Here is a 19,913-nt window from a genome sequence, read left to right as displayed (position 1 = left end):
AGACCAAGCATAAACCACCACGATCGCGCCATTACTAAGATCCCTGAAATGGAGGTCGGGCAGAAAACCCCATAGCCATTACCGCAGACCCGACACGGCCCGCCATAAACCACCCAGGTCACACCACCGGCCCCTCAACCCACACAGGTCAAAGAAGACCCGGACCTCAAAACCACACAGACCACGGCATCCTCCAACCTCCCGCCCAGCCCACAACCAGCTCCCTAAGGTCCCAAGGTCCCACAACCAGCTCCCTAAGGTCCCAAGGTCCCACAACCAGTTCCCTAAGCTACCGAGGTCCATCCACCAGTTCCCTAAGCTACCGAGGTCCCTCCACCAGCTCCCTAAGCTACCGAGGTCCCTCCACCAGCTCCCTAAGCTACCGAGGTCCCTCCACCAGCTCCCTAAGCTACCGAGGTCCCTCCACAAGCCTCCCAAATCATACCAGCAGCTCCCCAAGCCTCCAAAATCACACCAAGAGCTCCCCAAGCCTCCAAAATCACACCAAGAGCTCCCCAAGCCTCCAAAATCACACCAAGAGCTCCCCAAGCCTCCAAAATCACACCAGCAGCTCCCCAAGCCTCCCAAACCAGGGAAATCCGTCGTCCAGTCTCCAAAGCCACCAAGATCCCAGGCTCCTAAACCTCCCGTAACAACCGAGGGGCCTCCCAAATCGACCAGACCGGTAGACCCCAGTCTGGTAGAGGAGCCCAAGCATACACCCAGCCTGGTCTGCCACCAACCCGACGTGATGCTGACCCGGCTGAAGTCGCTACCAGAGACGACCAACATCACCATCGTCAACAGCAAGAAAGAAGACATCCCAAAGAAGGTGTGTGTGTGTGTGTGTGTGTGTGTGTGTGTGTGTGTGTGTGTGTGTGTGTATACTCTCTATCGTGACACCTGTGAACTCTAGAACAAAGTGAACAACACTACTACAAGGCATTCATATATACATACATATATATATGTATTATATCTATTCATTTTGCTTTGTCGCTGTCTCCCGCGTTTGCGAGGAAGCGCAAGGAAACAGACGAAAGAAATGGCCCCAACCCACCCCCATACACATGTATATACATACACGTCCACACACGCAAATATACATACCTATACATCTCAATGTACACATATATATACACACACAGACACATATATATACCCATGCACACAATTCACACTGTCTGCCTTTATTCATTCCCGTCGCCACCTCGCCACACATGGAATATATATATATATATATATATATATATATATATATATATATATATATATATATATATATATAAATAAAGAAGTGCAAATGTAAAATCACAGTATGCAAGATTAGGACAGTGATGTGTCTAGGGAGTGTGGTTTCAGATATGTGTATATGACTGTCAGATGAGAATGGTATTGAAGACTAAATTGGGAGGATCGTTTTGTTTTGTGCTAGTAGTACTCAAAAATAAGAGAACCCCACTCCAAAAATAATAGTCACCCTCTCCCCCCTCCAAAAATAATAGTCACCCTCTCCCCCCCTCCAAAAATAATAGTCACCCTCTCCCCCCCAAAAAAAGAAATAGTCATCCCCTTCCCATCCTCCCTCCTCTATGTTTTATAACAATAGACATAACAAAGTAAGGACACATTACGTATTGCTAAGTATAGCTGTATAGATGAAAACATCTATGAAATGATAGGAAAAAAAAATAATAAGAGAAACATTTGTGTAATCAGTCCATATACAATAACCAGAATATCATTATTATTTTCCTTCTATTTTAGCCAATATAGAAAATGATATACAAATGTTTGGTTTCTAATTAATATTGTTACACACACACACACACACACACACACACACACACGCACATATATATATATTATATATATATATATATATATATATATATATATATATATATATATATACTGAACTACTGAAACGTTATCACAGTAAATTCTGATCATGATGTTTAATTTACAGGTGAAACAAAATATGTATATAGCAATGTTGTTATTGCTTCGACGAGGGGGTGGGGGGGGGGGGGGGGGGGGGGGTCCTGGTAACTGTGAATTTTTGACAAATGTTTCACCATTCACTACATAATGGGATCTCTCTCTCTCTCTCTCTCTCTCTCTCTCTCTCTCTCTCTCTCTCTCTCTCTCTCCCTTCCTGATTCAGTCACCAACATTCACCAGCCCTTTCTTCTTCACTTCAGCCAACAACACTCATTAACCTTCTCCACCTCTCCAACACCCATGTATACACCCTCCCTCTCCATCTCTCCTCCATCCATTTAACTTCATCCCTCCAACCTCTATTAAAACCTTCTCCACCGCCCCGACACTCACTTCCTGTCTCTCCAACTCTCCAGCACTCGCACATCAACCTTCTCCCTAGCCTCTCCCACATTCACCAACACTCACCCTTTCATCCCCCACCTCTCCAACAACCATCCACCTCCTCCACTACTCCAACACTGACCTGACCTGGGTGTGGAGGGGGAGAAATGGGGGTAGAAGAGAGAGAGCCCCCTTCCCCAGGGGGAAATAGGGGGTAGAAGAGAGAGGCCCCCTTCCCCAGGGGGAAATGGGATGTAAAAGAGAGAGGCCCCTCTCCCTCACGGCCGACTTCAGCAGGTCATCACCTCTCCCTCACCTCTCACACCTCTCCCTCACCTCTCACACCTCTCCCTCACCTCTCACGCCTCTCCCTCACCTCTAACACCTCTTCCTCATCTCTCACACCTCTCCCTCACCTCTCACACCTCTCCCCTCACCTCTCACACCTCTCCCTCACCACAGACGAGCAGCCCCATGACTACCTCTCCCAGCATCTCCCTGGGCATCTCCTCTCCCCTCTCCCCGAAGAGGAGGCAGGAGCAGCAGCAGGACCTGGTGGACCTACTGACCTGTCCGGTCTGCCTGGAGGAGTACCAGGTCGAAGGACCTGGGGAGAGGGAGCCCCTCTTTCTGGCCTGCCATCATAGCCTGTGTCGCGTTTGCCTCCCAAGGATGACCAGGCTCCACCAGGGGAAGTACTCCGGCCACGGCAGTATGGTAAGTACTGGCGATACCTGTACTGTCGCGCGGTGTGGCCTACCTCGTCTACTTACCTCCCTCCCTCCCTCCTTCCTTCTTCCCCACCTGTCAGTACTTACGCGTGACATCTGTACTGACGCACAGTGTGGCCTACCTCGTCTACTTACCTCCCTCCCTCCTTCCTTCTCTTCCTCCCAACCTGTCAGTACTTACGCATGACATCTGTACTGACACAGTGTGGCCTACCTCGTCTACTTACCTCCCTCCCTCCTTCCTTCTCCCCCACCTGTCAGTACTTACGCGTGACATCTGTACTGACACAGTGTGGCCTACCTCGTCTACTTACCTCCCTCCCTCCTTCCTTCTCTTCCTCCCAACCTGGCAGTACTTACGCGTGACATCTGTACTGACGCACAGTGTGGCCTACCTCGTCTACTTACCTCCCTCCCTCCTTCTTCCCCCACCTGGCAGTACTTACGCGTGACATCTGTACTGACACAGTGTGGCCTACCTCGTCTACTTACCTCCCTCCCTCCTTCCTTCCTCCCCACCTGTCAGTACTTAGGCATGACATCTGTACTGACACAGTGTGGCCTACCTCGTCTACTTACCTCCCTCCCTCATTCCTTCCTCCCCACCTGTCAGTACTTAGGCATGACATCTGTACTGACACAGTGTGGCCTACCTCGTCTACTTACCTCCCTCCCTCCTTCCTTCCTCCCCACCTGTCAGTACTTAGGCATGACATCTGTACTGACACACAGTGGCCTACCTCGTCTACTTACCTCCCTCCCTCATTCCTTCTTCCCCCACCTGTCAGTACTTACGCGTGACATCTGTACTGACACAGTGTGGCCTACCTCGTCTACTTACCTCCCTCCCTCCTTCCTTCTCTTCCTCCCAACCTGGCAGTACTTACGCGTAACATCTGTACTGACACAGTGTGGCCTACCTCGTCTACTTACCTCCCTCCCGTTGTATCTTCCCCCTAAGGGTAAAGTGTCGTGTCTTACCCCAGGGTAAGGTGCCATTTATTCCCCCAAGTAAGGCGTTGTCTTTCCTCAGGGTAAGGTGCCATGTCTTCCCCCCAGGGGTAAAGTGCCATATCTTCCCCCAGGGGTAAGGTGTCATGTCTTCTCCCCCAGGGGTAAAGTGCCATATCTTCCCCCAGGGGTAAAATGCCATGTCTTCCCCCCAGGGGTAAAGTGCCATATCTTCCCCCAGGGGTAAAGTGCCATGTCTTCCCCCCAGGGGTAAAGTGCCATATCTTCCCCAGGGGTAAAGTGCCATGTCTTCCCCCAGGGGTAAAATGCCATGTCGTCCCCCCAGGGGTAAAATGCCATATCTTCCCCCAGGGGTAAAATGCCATGTCTTCCCCAGGGGTAAAGTGCCATGTCTCCCCCCAGGGGTAAAGTGCCATATCTTCCCCCAGGGGTAAAGTGCCATATCTTCCCCCAGGGGGTAAAGTGCCATATCTTCCCCCAGGGGTAAAATGCCATATCTTCCCCCAGGGGTAAAGTGTCATATCTTCCCCCAGGGGTAAAGTGCCATATCTTCCCCTAGGGGTAAGGTGTCATGTCTTCTCCCCCAGGGGTAAAGTGCCATATGTTCCCCCAGGGGTAAAGTGCCATATGTTCCCCCAGGGGTAAAGTGCCATATCTTCCCCTAGGGGTAAGGTGTCATGTCTTCTCCCCCAGGGGTAAAGTGCCATATCTTCCCCCAGGGGTAAAGTGCCATATGTTCCCCCAGGGGTAAAGTGCCATATCTTCCCCCAGGGGTAAAGTGCCATGTCTTTCCCCCAGGGGTAAAGTGCCATATCTTCCCCCAGGGGTAAAGTGCCATATGTTCCCCCAGGGGTAAGGTGTCATGTCTTCTCCCCAGGGGTAAGTGCTATGTTTCCCCCAGGGTGAAGTGCATTCTGTCCCCGGTGGTGACACTAGTGCCATAGCGTTACCGACTTCCTGGGTAGGCCTCATTTGTCCAGAGGGAATGAAAGGTGTAACCTTCCCCCGGTAGATTGTGATCATAGTGGCTGATGAGGGACACTGTGAGACATCCTGGCTCTTGACGACTACTGTAGCCATATTGGTCAAGAAAGAACAAGGAACACTTCCAGGTGAGATTGTGAGACATATTGGCTCATGAGACACTGTGAGACATATTGGCTCATGAGACACTGTGAGACATATTGGCTCATGAGACACTGTGAGACATATTGGCTCATGAGACTCTGTGTGACATACTGGCTCATGAGACACTGTGAGACATACTGGCTCATGAGACACTATGAGACATATTGGCAGACAGACATACGTCGCTCATGAGACACTGTGAGACAAACCGGCTCATGAGACACTGAGACATACTGGCTCATGAGACACTATGAGACATATTGGTGGACACATACGTCACTCATGAGACAATATGAGACATAAGGAGATGCGTCGATAGATAGGTAGTAGATACAGATACTCATGGTCTGACAGACAGATAATTTAGGTAGGTAAGTAGGTTTGGTAGAGATAGATGGACAGATAGATAGATAGATACACATGGGGAGGTACAGAGAGAGAGAGAGAGAGAGAGAGAGAGAGAGAGAGAGAGAGAGAGAGAGAGAGAGAGAGAGAGAGAGAGAGAGAGAGAGAGAGAGGTGACAGTTGAGAGAATATACACATAATCAAATTCTGCTTAATATTAACGTAGCAAAAAAAAAAAAAATGGGGAGTACAAAATCATAAGTGAAGGTTTCCTACATTGTTCAACACTGTGTTGTGGGAGACAGTAGACAGGAGACAGTAGACAGGAGACAGTAGACAGAAGACAGTAGACAGTAGAGAGGAGACAGTAGACAGGAGACAGTAGACAGTAGAGAGGAGACTGTAGACAGAAGACAGTAGATAGGTGATAGTAAACAGGAGACTAGAGACAGTGGACAGGAGACTAGACAGGAGACAGTAGACAGAAGACACAAGACAGTAGACAATAAACATGAGACAGTAGACAGGAGACAGTAGAGAGATGATAATGATGATGATGATATTGATAATAATAATAATGATGATAATAATGATAATGATAATAATGATAATGATGATAATGATGATAACAATAATGATAATGGTGATAATAATGGTGATAATGGTGATAATAATAATGATAATGGTGTGTGTGTGTGTGTGTGTGTGTGTGTGTGTGGGGGGGGTGGGCAGCAGGTTGAGGATGTGGTGTGGGGAATGCGACGGTGTGGCGCTGGAGACGTGCGCAGCCCACCATCTGACCCACCTCTCGTCCGTGCTGGCCTCCTCCGTCACCACCTACGCCACTACCAAGAACCACCTCACCTCCCTCCTCCAGGTGAAGCATCTGGGGGTTTACCCCCCTCACTCACTCACTCACCACAGGGGGTACACGAAGGGGGGTTTGCCCCTCACTCACAACAGGGGGTACGAAGGGGGTTGGACCCTCACTCACCACAGGGGGTACGAAGGGGGTTGGACCCTCACTGACCACAGGGGACACACGAAGGGGGTTTGCCCCTTACTGACCACAGGGGACACACGAAGGGGATGTGGCTGACGACCTGGGCTGTGGCTGGGTAGTGGGGCGATGCGAGGTTCGGGGGTATATATGTGTGGGGTGTATGTAGTGTTGGGGTATATGTGGGGCTGGGCATATATATATATATATATATATATATATATATATATATATATATATATATATATATATATATATATATATATGGTTTCAGAAGTGGTAGAGGATGTGTGGATCAGGTGTTTGCTTTGAAGAATGTATGTGAGAAATACTTAGAAAAGCAAATGGATTTGTATGTAGCATTTATGGATCTGGAAAAGGCATATGATAGAGTTGATAGAGATGCTCTGTGGAAGGTATTAAGAATATATGGTGTGGGAGGCAAGTTGTTAGAAGCAGTGAAAAGTTTTTATCGAGGATGTAAGGCATGTGTACGTGTAGGAAGAGAGGAAAGTGATTGGTTCTCAGTGAATGTAGGTTTGCGGCAGGGGTGTGTGATGTCTCATGGTTGTTTAATTTGTTTATGGATGGGGTTGTTAGGGAGGTGAATGCAAGAGTTTTGGAAAGAGGGGCAAGTATGAAGTCTGTTGGGGATGAGAGAGCTTGGGAAGTGAGTCAGTTGTTGTTCGCTGATGATACAGCGCTGGTGGCTGATTCATGTGAGAAACTGCAGAAGCTGGTGACTGAGTTTGGTAAAGTGTGTGAAAGAAGAAAGTTAAGAGTAAATGTGAATAAGAGCAAGGTTATTAGGTACAGTAGGGTTGAGGGTCAAGTCAATTGGGAGGTGAGTTTGAATGGAGAAAAACTGGAGGAAGTAAAGTGTTTTAGATATCTGGGAGTGGATCTGGCAGCGGATGGAACCATGGAAGCGGAAGTGGATCATAGGGTGGGGGAGGGGGCGAAAATTCTGGGAGCCTTGAAGAATGTGTGGAAGTCGAGAACATTATCTCGGAAAGCAAAAATGGGTATGTTTGAAGGAATAGTGGTTCCAACAATGTTGTATGGTTGCGAGGCGTGGGCTATGGATAGAGTGGTGCGCAGGAGGATGGATGTGCTGGAAATGAGATGTTTGAGGACAATGTGTGGTGTAAGGTGGTTTGATCAAGTAAGTAACGTAAGGGTAAGAGAGATGTGTGGAAATAAAAAGAGCGTGGTTGAGAGAGCAGAAGAGGGTGTTTTGAAATGGTTTGGGCACATGGAGAGAATGAGTGAGGAAAGGTTGACCAAGAGGATATATGTGTCGGAGGTGGAGGGAACGAGGAGAAGAGGGAGACCAAATTGGAGGTGGAAAGATGGAGTGAAAAAGATTTTGTGTGATCGGGGCCTGAACATGCAGGAGGGTGAAAGGAGGGCAAGGAATAGAGTGAATTGGAGCGATGTGGTATACCGGGGTTGACGTGCTGTCAGTGGATTGAATCAGGGCATGTGAAGCGTCTGGGGTAAACCATGGAAAGCTGTGTAGGTATGTATATTTTGCGTGTGTGGACGTATGTATATACATGTGTATGGGGGTGGGTTGGGCCATTTCTTTCGTCTGTTTCCTTGCGCTACCTCGCAAACGCGGGAGACAGCGACAAAGCAAAAAAAAAAAAAAGAATATATATATATATATATATATATATATATATATATATATATATATATATATATATATATATATATGCGGGGTTGGGGTATATATATATATATATATATATATATATATATATATATATATATATATATATATATATATATATATATATATATATATATATATTTTTTTTTTTTTTTTTGCTTTGTCGCTGTCTCCCGCGTTTGCGAGGTAGCGCAAGGAAACAGACGAAAGAAATGGCCCAACCCACCCCCATACACATGTATATACATACGTCCACACACGCAAATATACATACCTACACAGCTTTACATGGTTTACCCCAGACGCCTCACATGCCTTGATTCAATCCACTGACAGCACGTCAACCCCGGTATACCACATCGCTCCAATTCACTCTATTCCTTGCCCTCCTTTCACCCTCCTGCATGTTCAGGCCCCGATCACACAAAATCTTTTTCACTCCATCTTTCCACCTCCAATTTGGTCTCCCTCTTCTCCTCGTTCCCTCCACCTCCGACACATATATTCTCTTGGTCAATCTTTCCTCACTCATTCTCTCCATGTGCCCGAACCATTTCAAAACACCCTCTTCTGCTCTCTCAACCACGCTCTTTCTATTTCCACACATCTCTCTTACCCTTACGTTACTTATTCGATCAAACCACCTCACACCACACATTGTCCTCAAAGATCTCATTTCCATCACATCCATCCTCCTGCGCACCACTCTATCCATAGCCCACGTCTCGCAACCATACAACATTGTTGGAACCACTATTCCTTCAAACATACCCATTTTTGCTTTCCGAGATAATGTTCTCGACTTCCACACATTCTTCAAGGCTCCCAGAATTTTCGCCCCCTCCCCCACCCTATGATCCACTTCCGCTTCCATGGTTCCATCCGCTGCCAGATCCACTCCCAGATATCTAAAACACTTCACTTCCTCCAGTTTTTCTCCATTCAAACTCACCTCCCAATTGACTTGACCCTCAACCCTACTGTACCTAATAACCTTGCTCTTATTCACATTTACTCTTAACTTTCTTCTTTCACACACTTTACCAAACTCAGTCACCAGCTTCTGCAGTTTCTCACATGAATCAGCCACCAGCGCTGTATCATCAGCGCTGATGATATATATATATATATATATATATATATATATATATATATATATATATATATATATATATATATATATATATATATTCATAAGACAGATAACTTACAAGTGTTGTAGATATCTCGATGAACGAAGTGTTGTGAGGAGAGAGAGGAAAGCGAGCGATCTAAGCAAGCGCGTTACGGTCGAGAGAGAGAGAGAGAGAGAGAGAGAGAGAGAGAGAGAGAGAACGACTCTTGTCACGGCAGGAAGGCATCGAAGGCGGTTTACTCGACTTTGTGGGCCAGATAACAACCAGCCAAGCTATGCCCAACCCCCCAGCCCCACAACAGGCGAGACAAAGCTCATAACAGATAACATCTTATCAAAAAAAAAAAAAAAAAAGGAAAAAGGAGGCCCCCCACACACACCTTCCCCCCCAGAGATCACATGATTTATGGACTGGAAACTATGTGGTTGACATCAACAATTTTCTTCTGAAAAATTATTGTATATTTCCACCACCACCAAGACATCACCCATTTGTATATATATATATATATATATATATATATATATATATATATATATATATATATATATTTTTTTTTTTTTTTCTTCTTTTTTTTAGATGCTTTATCGCTGTCTCCCGCGTTTGCGAGGTAGCGCAAGGAAACAGACGAAAGAAATGGCTTAACTTATGCTTAAGTTATTGATTTTTCGATTGTTTGTTTCTTCTTTCTCAAAAACGGGGCTATGAAACACTAGACATTAATGTACAAATACCATAATTTCATCTTTTATACTAATTTCAGTTAATGTGAGCAAATTTGCATATAGTGAGACGATCGCTATTCGAGGAAATGAACTTAAAACTGAATTTTTCTTTTCCTTTGGGATAAAACTATGAAGTTAATTACCTCTTAAGAATGATATTATTTTTTCCCCTTTGTAATAAAAGTATGAAGTTAATAACCTCTTAATTAGCTACCAAAAGATTAATGCTGGAGCAGAATATGATTATAAGAAAATATTTTACAAGAGACATACTTCTCAACTGTTCCCTTAATGGTTACGTATTACACTATTCTAATGGCTCCGTATTACACTATTTCAATGGCTAAGTATTACACTATTCTAATGGCTACGTATTACACTATTTCAATGGCTAAGTATTACACTATTCTAATGGCTACGTATTACACTATTTCAATGGTTACGTATTACACTATTCTAATGGCTACGTATTACACTATTTCAATGGCTAAGTATTACACTATTCTAATGGCTACGTATTACACTATTTCAATAGTAAGTATTACACTATTCTAATGGCTACGTACTACACTATTCTAATAGTAAGTATTACACTATTCTAATGGCTACGTATTACACTATTCTAAAGCTACGTATTACACTATTCTAATGGCTACGTATTACACTATTTAATGGCTACGTATTACACTATTCTAATGGCTACGTATTACACTATTTAATGGCTACGTATTACACTATTCTAATGGCTACGTATTACACTATTTAATGGCTACGTATTACATTATCTTCTATGTTAAAAGTTTTAGGGAAAGTATTATACATTTTCTGACCCGTTGCTCCGGCCAGTGACCAAGTCTACACCACCTTTGCAGGTGAGGGCGCGCCAGAAGGGCGAGGAAGTACGGACGGTGAAGACAGCGGTGGAGGAGCTGGACCGGGCCACCATCTGTCTCCGTCGGCAGCTGGTGGCCCACCTGGACCACGCCGCCCTGGCCCAGGCCACAGGCCAACTCACTCCTCCATGAGGTTTGGTGGAGATTTGCCTCTTTGGTAGTGTGTGTGAGAGAGAGAGAGAGAGAGAGAGAGAGAGAGAGAGAGAGAGAGAGAGAGAGAGAGAGAGAGAGAGAGAGATTATGGGAGGTGGTGATGGGCGCGAAGATGGGCTTCCACGTACGTACGTAGAGGCAGGCTTTCTCCCCCCTCCACACACACACACACACACACACTCACTCACGCATGCCTCTTGCTTTGCCCCCCCCTCCTCTCTCTCACATGGGGAGAGTTAGTTAACATTCATAAAAAGTTCACATGGGGACAGTTAGTTGACGAAAACGCTCTTAACCTTCTCTCAAAATCATAAAAAAAGAAAAACACATCCATGATAATAATATGTAACTATTAATATCAGTCCACGTTCAACCCTTCCTCCCTCCCTTTTTTTTTTCCTACAAACTAAATCAACACAGATGATGTTTACCCATTACAGACCATTTGGAAACTATAGAATAATAATATTATTGGTGGTACAGATATCTATGTCACCACGTATGTGGCACTCATGCGAAAATGCCATTGCAAGGGGGGGAAACGATCAGCGAAATCTTTGTGGCGAGAAAGAAAAAATAATTCATCATTTCTCTTCTCGTCTTCTTCAAGCGATGGTCCGTCTCTTCTAGACACAGCTTTCTCCACCTCTTGTCTTGTGGCATTCTATACAAGCCACTGGTTTGACCCGACAGGTCACCATTAAGAAAAAAAAACCAGTGCTTTTTATATTGTCTTCCAGTACAGTAACACCTCTGGTCTATGTTTACATCTTGAAGGAATCAAAGCAGAGGTTCCCAGGGTTGGATTCCTAGCCTATTCTTCGTCTTTGATTCTCTTTATTCTTCGTCTTTGATTCTCTTTATTCTTCGTCTGTGATTCTCTTTCGCTCCGTTCTTTGAATTAGTCGGCAAGAGAATGTTTCTTACTCGGTATTATCGCTAACTCCTGATTACCTCGACTGATAACAGTTGCTTTTGAAATACAGATAGTGGCTTTTTTTTGTACTGATAAGAGATGCGGTTTAAAACTGTCCGTCATTATCGAACATTCCTCTCCATGTTCAGCCAACGGTTACATCAGCGGACGATGAAGAATGCGATATGGATATATATATACACATCCTCCTTCATTCATATACATTTTCTTTAAATTCATCCACAAATTCACGACTTTCATCCTCGAGTAATATATATATACGTTAGTTTTGGTTCGAGACTAACTCATGTGTTGGATGGGATGAGTACGCATGTCAAGACACGAGTTCGAATCCCCAGTACACTTGTACCCATGATCGTATCCCCCGGGGCCGTAGTGAGGGTGCTGGGCTCCACTGTCGTACCGTAGCTACGAGTTCCCTGCTGCTTCAGCACGCACGTTCGAAACCTCATCAGCATATGGCAAGTGCATGCAACAACATGACCACGTTCACTTATTCAACACAGCGAGGAATTACCAGCTGAATATTCTATTACGACACATCGCAAAAGCTTAATGTTAATTCTCGACGGCGCAATACTTACTTCACAAAGCTTAGCTTGCATTCTACTTTAGCTTGCATTCTACTCAAGCTTGACAGCACCGCTGGACTCTATATAGTTATATCGAACTGGTTAACTTAGCTCATAGCTCTACGCTAGCTTGAGGTGTCGCAATACACAGATGAATCTTCTTGGGTAAAGGACTACAAATCTTAGCTTACAGTGAATGTCTGAACCAGCAGGGAAGCAGCAGGGAACTGGAGAAGAATGGTTAGTTTTGGTTCGAGACTAACTCATGTGTTGGATTCCCCTGGAGAAGAATGACTTACTATCTCGCGTGGTGGGTAAAACACCTTCATGGACGAATATTATCACCTAAGGGGCAAGGAGGCGTGGAAGAAGAGAGTGGTTAGAGTAAATGAGCTCGGAAAAGAGACTTTGAGAAAAGAAATACCAGAAGATATGACTGAGTGCAGAATGGCAAAAGGTGAGATTGAATGAAGTAAGGGGAGTGGACGAGGAATGGAAGCAGTGATGACATGTGCAAGAGATGCATGTGGCATGAGAAAGGAGGGCAGATTAGAAAGAGGAGTGAATGGTGGAATGAAGAAGTACAGTTGCTAGTGTGAAAGAGAAATATGAGGCGTTTGGGCGGTACTTACTGGGATGGAGTACAAATGATTGGGAGATGTATAAGAGAAAGCGGCTGGAGATCAATAGGAAGGTGCAGAAGTTGAAAAAAAGAAGGGGTAAATCAGTTGGGTAGAGCAAGGATCAGTAAACTTAAGGGAGAAGTTTTGGAAAGAGATTACTAATGTGCGAAAAACAAGTGAACAAATAGGAACATCGGTGAAGAGGACAAATGGAAAGAAGCAACAGCTAGCGATGAAGTCAGGAGTAGATGGAACGAGTATTTGGAGGACTGTTGAATGTGTTCGATGATAAGAGAGGCAGATGTTGAGTGTTTTGGTCGGGTTAGAGTGCGAGGTGAGAGTCGTGGAGAGTAGTTTGGTGAAGAGAGAAGAGTTGGTGAAAGCGTTCAGTCACATGAAATGTGGCAAGGCGGCTGGAGTGAATGGTATTGCAGTTGAACTTGTTAAGAAAGGGGGGTGACTGTGTTGTTGATTGGTTAGTTAGGATTTTCATTGTATGTATGGATCATGGTGAAGTGCCTGAGGAGGATAAAAGAGAGTGTTCAAACTACAGAGGCACAAGTTTGTTGATTATATCAGGTGAATTGTGTGGGAGGGTGTTGATTGAGAGGGTGAAGGCATGTACAGAACATCAGACTGGGGAGGAGCAGTTCGGTTTCAGAAATGGTAGAGGATGTGTGGATCAGGTGTTTGCTTTAACGTGTGCGAGAAATATTCATGGATACAGACGGATTTGTACGTGGCATTTATGGATCTGGAGAAAGCATAGGATGGAGTTGATAGAGATGCCTTGTGGAAGGTCTTAGGGATGTGGGAGGAAAGCTTTCAGAAGCAGAGAAGTTTATTATCAAGAGTGTAGGCATGTGTACAAGTAGGAAGAGAGGAGAGTGAATGGTTCCAGTGATGGTTGGTCTGCGGATGGGGTGTGTGATGTCACCATGGTTGTTTAATTTGCTTATGGATTGGATGGTGAGGGAGGTAAATGAGGGAGTCCTGGAGAAAGGGGGCGAGTATGCAGTCTGTTGGGGATGAGAAGACCTGGGAAGTGAGTCAGTTGTTGTCTGCTGATGATACAGAACTGGTGGCAGATTAGAGTGAGAAACTGCAGAGGCTGAGTTTCGACAAGTGTGCGAATGGGGGATGTTGACAGTAACTGTGAAAAAAAGAAAAGTTGAAAAAGGTTATTAGGTTTAACAGACTTAAGGAGTAAGCTTGTACGAAGAAAAATTGGAGGAACTGAATTGTTTTAGATACCTGGGAGTGAACAGGGTAGCGAGTGGAACCGTGGCAGCGGAAGTGAGTTATAGGGTGGGTGAGGGGGCGAAGGTTCTGGGAGTACTGAAGACTGTTTCGAAAGAGAGATCGTTATCGGGGAGGGCAAATATGGATATGTTTGAAGGTATATGTTATATGGATGCCAGCCATGGGATGTAGATGATAATGAGCGGAGGGTGGATGTGTTGGAAATGAAATATTTGAAGACAATGTGTGGTGTGAGGTGATCTGATCAAGTGAATAAGGAAAGGGTAAGAGAGATGTTTGGCAATAAAAAGAGTGTGGTTGAGAGAGCAGAAGAGAGCGTGTTGAAATGGTTTGGACATATGAAGAGAAAAAGTAAAGAAAGGCTGACAAAGAGGATATATGTGTCAGAAGTGGAGGGAACATGGAGAAGCGAGAGACCAAATTGGAGGTGGAAAGATGGAGTGAAAGACATTGAGTGATCGGGGCCCAAATATGCAGAGGGGTGAAAGGTTTTTCGGGGCACTGAGTAAATTGGAAAGATGCAGTATACAGGGGTCGACATGCATTCAATGGACTGAACCAGGACACGTGAAGCGCCCAGGGGGTAACAATGGAAATAGATAGGGAGCTGTGGTTTCGATGCATTACACATGACAGATAGAGACAGTGTGTGAATGAACGCGGCTTTTCTTCGTCTGTTCTTGGCATTACCTCGCAAACACAGGAAATGAGAGAGAGAGAGAGAGAGAGAGAGAGAGAGAGAGAGAGAGAGAGAGAGAGAGAGAGAGAGTATCATCACCACGTACATCTATTCTAAACCTTCCTACATAGTTGAAAATCTCTCTTTCCCCGAGACCTCTTCCCCTGTGTTACATAAACAGAAACACTCAGTCCAACACTGAGTGAAACGAGTCCAATAAGATTCAGTGTGTACCTCTGTCTGATTCCCAGACAAGGTTCTGAACGAAGTGTCTTTTTCCAAGTGGAGTTAATCTATATAGGCAAATATGCACTGCATAATGCACTGGGTATCAGCTAGATAAGGCGAGGTTTTTTCCATTTTCTTCTTTCGGATTTAAAAAAGTGAATTAGAAACTGAAATTTGACACTGAGACTTCAAAACCCCTTTGTTGCAGGTGGAGGAGATGAACCGAAGGGTGGAATGCGAGGGGAAGTTGATGGGAAATCCGATCTTCCCTGCGACGGCCAACGTCGAGGGCAAGACAGACAAAGCTCCGACCTCGTCCCACCGCAGTAGGAAGATGTCGTCGCCTCCTGACGCAGGGCTGGAGAGGGACGAGGTAGGAGAGTCTGGCTTCGGCAGGACGCACGGAGGGAAAGGAGTGGTGCCTTCCCTTGTCCTGGACAGTGGCCTTAGGAAGACCAGGTCCGACCTGAGTGACCTGGTCGCCGCCAGGCTTGACCTCCTCAACTTCGACGGCGGCACCTCTGCCTCCTCGTCAGCAACTGCTTCACCCAAGAGACTGGCGCCCTTCGTCCCTCGCAGGACCTCAGAGGGGAGCAACAGCTGTCCCTCCCCAACGGGTATCATCTCCCCAGGCTCCTCCTCCCCTTCCGTCAACCTCCCCCACCCGGCTTACGATCACCTCAGCTGCCAGGAACAAGAGACGAAGATCACCCTCCTGAGGCAGTGCCTGGCTTCCCTGCAGGCCATGGAGACCTCCCTGAAGCAGGGGGTGGTGGGCGGCGGGGTGTACGGCGGCTCCAAGGGGGGCGATCCTTCGGATGATGACATCCCCAGGGACGAACTGATGGACATGTTCAGAAAGGCTCTGGACGCCCTGGACCACGATGCTGGGGTCGACCAGGAGTGGACGAAGAGGGAGGAAGAGGACGAGGCGAGGACAGACGACCATTGATGCGTATTCCAACACCACAACTCCCATCTACACCCCTTGGCCTCTGGGCGGCCAACAGTACCACCTCCTCCTCTTCTCCCTCCCTCCCCCTTCTCTCTCTCTCATGTCCCTCCCTTGAGTGAGGCTGGTGTCCTTATCTTACACCCCCACACCTCCCCTTTCTCTCTCAAAATAGGGATCCCAGAACCTGTGGAAAAATTTCCAGGTTGATCGTAGACTCAGGACTGAACTAACGAGGAAAATCAGTTACTTGATTACACTGCCTCATTCATCCAACTGACAGTGGGGGGGATATACTCACTGGAGTGTATATATATATATTCTATGTATATATCTTGATATATTCCTCGCGAGTCTATTTGTAAATATCCAGAGGCAAAATCCTACAGCCCAGCGGTGTTGTTCAGTGAGAATCAATCATCTCCAAGATTCCATACTACTGCAAACGCCACCCTACCCTTCTAATGTAAACACCTTCCTTAATATGTTTACAACATCCTCTCCTTTCACCTCCCACTCCACCTGCCCGACTCTATCCTCCATCGAGATAATGTGGCCTCTACGTAATCCCCTCCATCCTATAGAACCTGCAGAGTTCCACAAACATCTTAGCCTCTGTCCCTCCTCACCATCACCCACCATCACTATCATCACCATCATCACCATCACCATCATCATCCATCACCATCATCACCATCACTACCATCACCATCACCATCATCATCCATCCTCCTCTAAATCGTCCCCTCATTTCCACTACCGTCTGTTTCACGAAATCCAAAATGTCGTGAACTCTCTCTCTCTCTCTCTCTCTCTCTCTCTCTCTCTCTCTCTCTCTCTCTCTCTCTCTCTCTCTCATCCTGCATGCGGGGCCGGGGAGCAGGCACTCAGCCGGACAATCGGCTACTGTGTACACATGTTTCACTCTCACACACTAGATCAGGCGGCACCTCGCCCTTGTCTGTCCCTCCTAAACACACACACACATACACACACACGTGTGTGGGTTCACATTCTTATCCTTCCTAACTCTCTCCCCTGAACGCCCCCCAGTTTTCCTTTCACTATTTACTGTTCTTTCCCACCATCTCCCAGCCTCTCTATTCCTTCATCTTTAGTGATGCTGTTCCATAATTATTCGGTAAATTATAAAATAATTGCCATATTAGACATACCCCATTGTCCTGGTCCCTTCCCTTTCCAATGCACTGAATTTAATTATACTTCTCAAATTAATAATCTCTATAATCTAAGACTTCATTTTTTCCCTATACATTCTTATAGTAACATGATATATATATCTTATAGATTTCACGATATGTCATATATGATCCAAAGGGAGTATGAAGACCCCAAGTTGAACCCTGTTTTCTGTGTCACGTTCTGCCAATCCTTCTTTTGGCCTGACATTATATATATATATATATATATATATATATATATATATATATATATATATATATATATATTTTTTTCTTTTTTTTTTATTTTATTTTGCCATTTCCCGCTTTAGCGAGGTAGCATCAAGAACAGAGAGACGACCCTTTGAGGGGAAAATCCTCACTTGGCTCCCTCCATCAAAGAACAGAACACCAAGTCCTCTTCCAATGACAGAACACTCCCCCATCTAAACCCACCACCCCACAACGCCTCCCTCACCATCCCCCATCATTTCACCTCATTGTTCATACCCCGTCTCCCTCCCCCGTCATGTATTCTAGTAGGATCTAAGTCGTATTCAAACCCCTAAACTCTGCCCTCATCACTTACACTAGAAGCATCCGTGAACTCATCTTGTATTCACATGTATAATTCATCTTGTATGATCACGTATAACCCATCACATGCATAATTCATCTTGTATGATCATGCATAAGCCATCACATGTATAATTCATCTTGTATAATCATGTATAACCCACCACAGGTATAATTCATCTTGTATGATCATGTATAACCCACCACATGTATAATTCATCTTGTATGATCACGTATAACCCATTACATGTATAATTCATCATGTATGACCCATCTTATATACGATCAATTCTTGTGTCTGTTCATTAATGCATGATAAAATGTTTATATATCAATTTATGAATGATATATGTGTGTACATCAGTTAATTTATATATGATGAATGCTTATATCAATAATCTATATATGATAAATGCGTCTGTATAGGGCAGAATATATATATGTGTATATATATATGTGCATATATATATATGTATATATATATATATATATATATATATATATATATATATATATATATATATATATATATATATATATATATATATATAATGCCTCTCTTGTTAACAAAATACAGTTATACAATAAGTAGGAAGATGTACTCTATAAAAACTTTTGATGTGTATTCTAATTCTATAGGTATACAATACCGGTAATTATAGCTCAGACTAATTGGTTATTAAGGGTTCAAGTCCATATCGACTTGACTGCCAGGGGCCAGTAAAGGTATCCACGTCAGGAAGTAACCACATCAAGTGTTAAGGATAATTCTAAGACCATATAAAAAGTTACGTATATGTGAGCAACCTTGTTGGAAAAATAAATACAGAAACACCAAGCTATCGACTGTGTATTTCATGCCATTTTGAAAGATATGGAGTCAAGATAAACAAGAGAATATATATATATATATATATATATATATATATATATATATATATATATATATATATATATATATATATATATATATATGTTGGAAAGGATCACAATGATGTGATTATTACACGAAAGTGCACTTGGGAACTTTTCGTGTTTCATTTTCCCCGTGGACTCATGACCCTCTATCTGCCAAAGGTCAGGTCAGGTCATCAACTACTTTCTTAAATTTCTCGCATTCAAAAAGAGATTTTTTTATTAATAATACATGATCTCCTTCCTACCTTCCTTCACGTATGTTTCTAATGCTGTTAACTTTGATAGGAGATGATTCAACAATAAGTCTTTCCCCAAGTGACACAGACAGGTAAACAAATCTTTGACGAATGGTTGAATCTATAGTTCAATCCTCCCTCGTCAAAGTTTACGATAAAGATAAATGAAGGAATGTACGAATCAGGTCATATATCAAGAAAAAATTGTTAAATTCTGGCAAATCTAAGAAGAAAACAGTTGATGACCTCACCTGACCTTTGGCAGATAAGAGGGACGGGTCACTTTACCGTCCTGTTCCTCAGATCAGCTGCTCCTTGTTTCCCTCAGCTCAAGAGACAGTGTACAGCTGGCGCTGTACACTGTCTCTTGTTGACGCCATATCCTTTTGCAAATGGCTTGAAATACACTTGTAAGCTTGGAGCTTCTGTGTTTATTATTCTAGCGTGTTTACTCCTATCAGTGCTTCACGTATATATATATATATATATATATATATATATATATATATATATATATATATATATATATCCTCTCTTATGAACAGGGTTAAATTCTGTAACATTCATATGTTACGTAAATTTACAGCTTATTATTCATTATTCAAGACGAAAACAAAATTTGCATCGAAGTTGTATCATTCCTAAACAAAACAAAAAAA

At 44.2% G+C, this 19,913-nt stretch overlaps 1 protein-coding gene across 1 annotated transcript; it reads left to right on the top strand.

The window, feature by feature from the left end:
* The first annotated feature begins 5,325 nt into the window (after nt 1–5,325).
* On the top strand, nt 5,326–18,943 carry LOC139749563 (uncharacterized). The gene is made up of 3 exons (XM_071663588.1): nt 5,326–6,381; nt 10,916–11,069; nt 15,600–18,943. Exon 3 carries the CDS (start codon nt 15,609–15,611, stop codon nt 16,341–16,343), a length of 735 nt encoding a protein of 244 aa, XP_071519689.1. The 5' UTR covers nt 5,326–6,381; nt 10,916–11,069; nt 15,600–15,608; the 3' UTR covers nt 16,344–18,943.
* The last annotated feature ends 970 nt before the right edge of the window (nt 18,944–19,913 follow it).

This window comes from Panulirus ornatus, chromosome 7, assembly GCF_036320965.1.
Source record: "Panulirus ornatus isolate Po-2019 chromosome 7, ASM3632096v1, whole genome shotgun sequence".
Lineage (NCBI taxonomy): Eukaryota > Metazoa > Arthropoda > Malacostraca > Decapoda > Palinuridae > Panulirus > Panulirus ornatus.
Note: the sequence above shows the minus strand (reverse complement) of the source record. Positions and strands in the feature narration are given on the sequence as shown.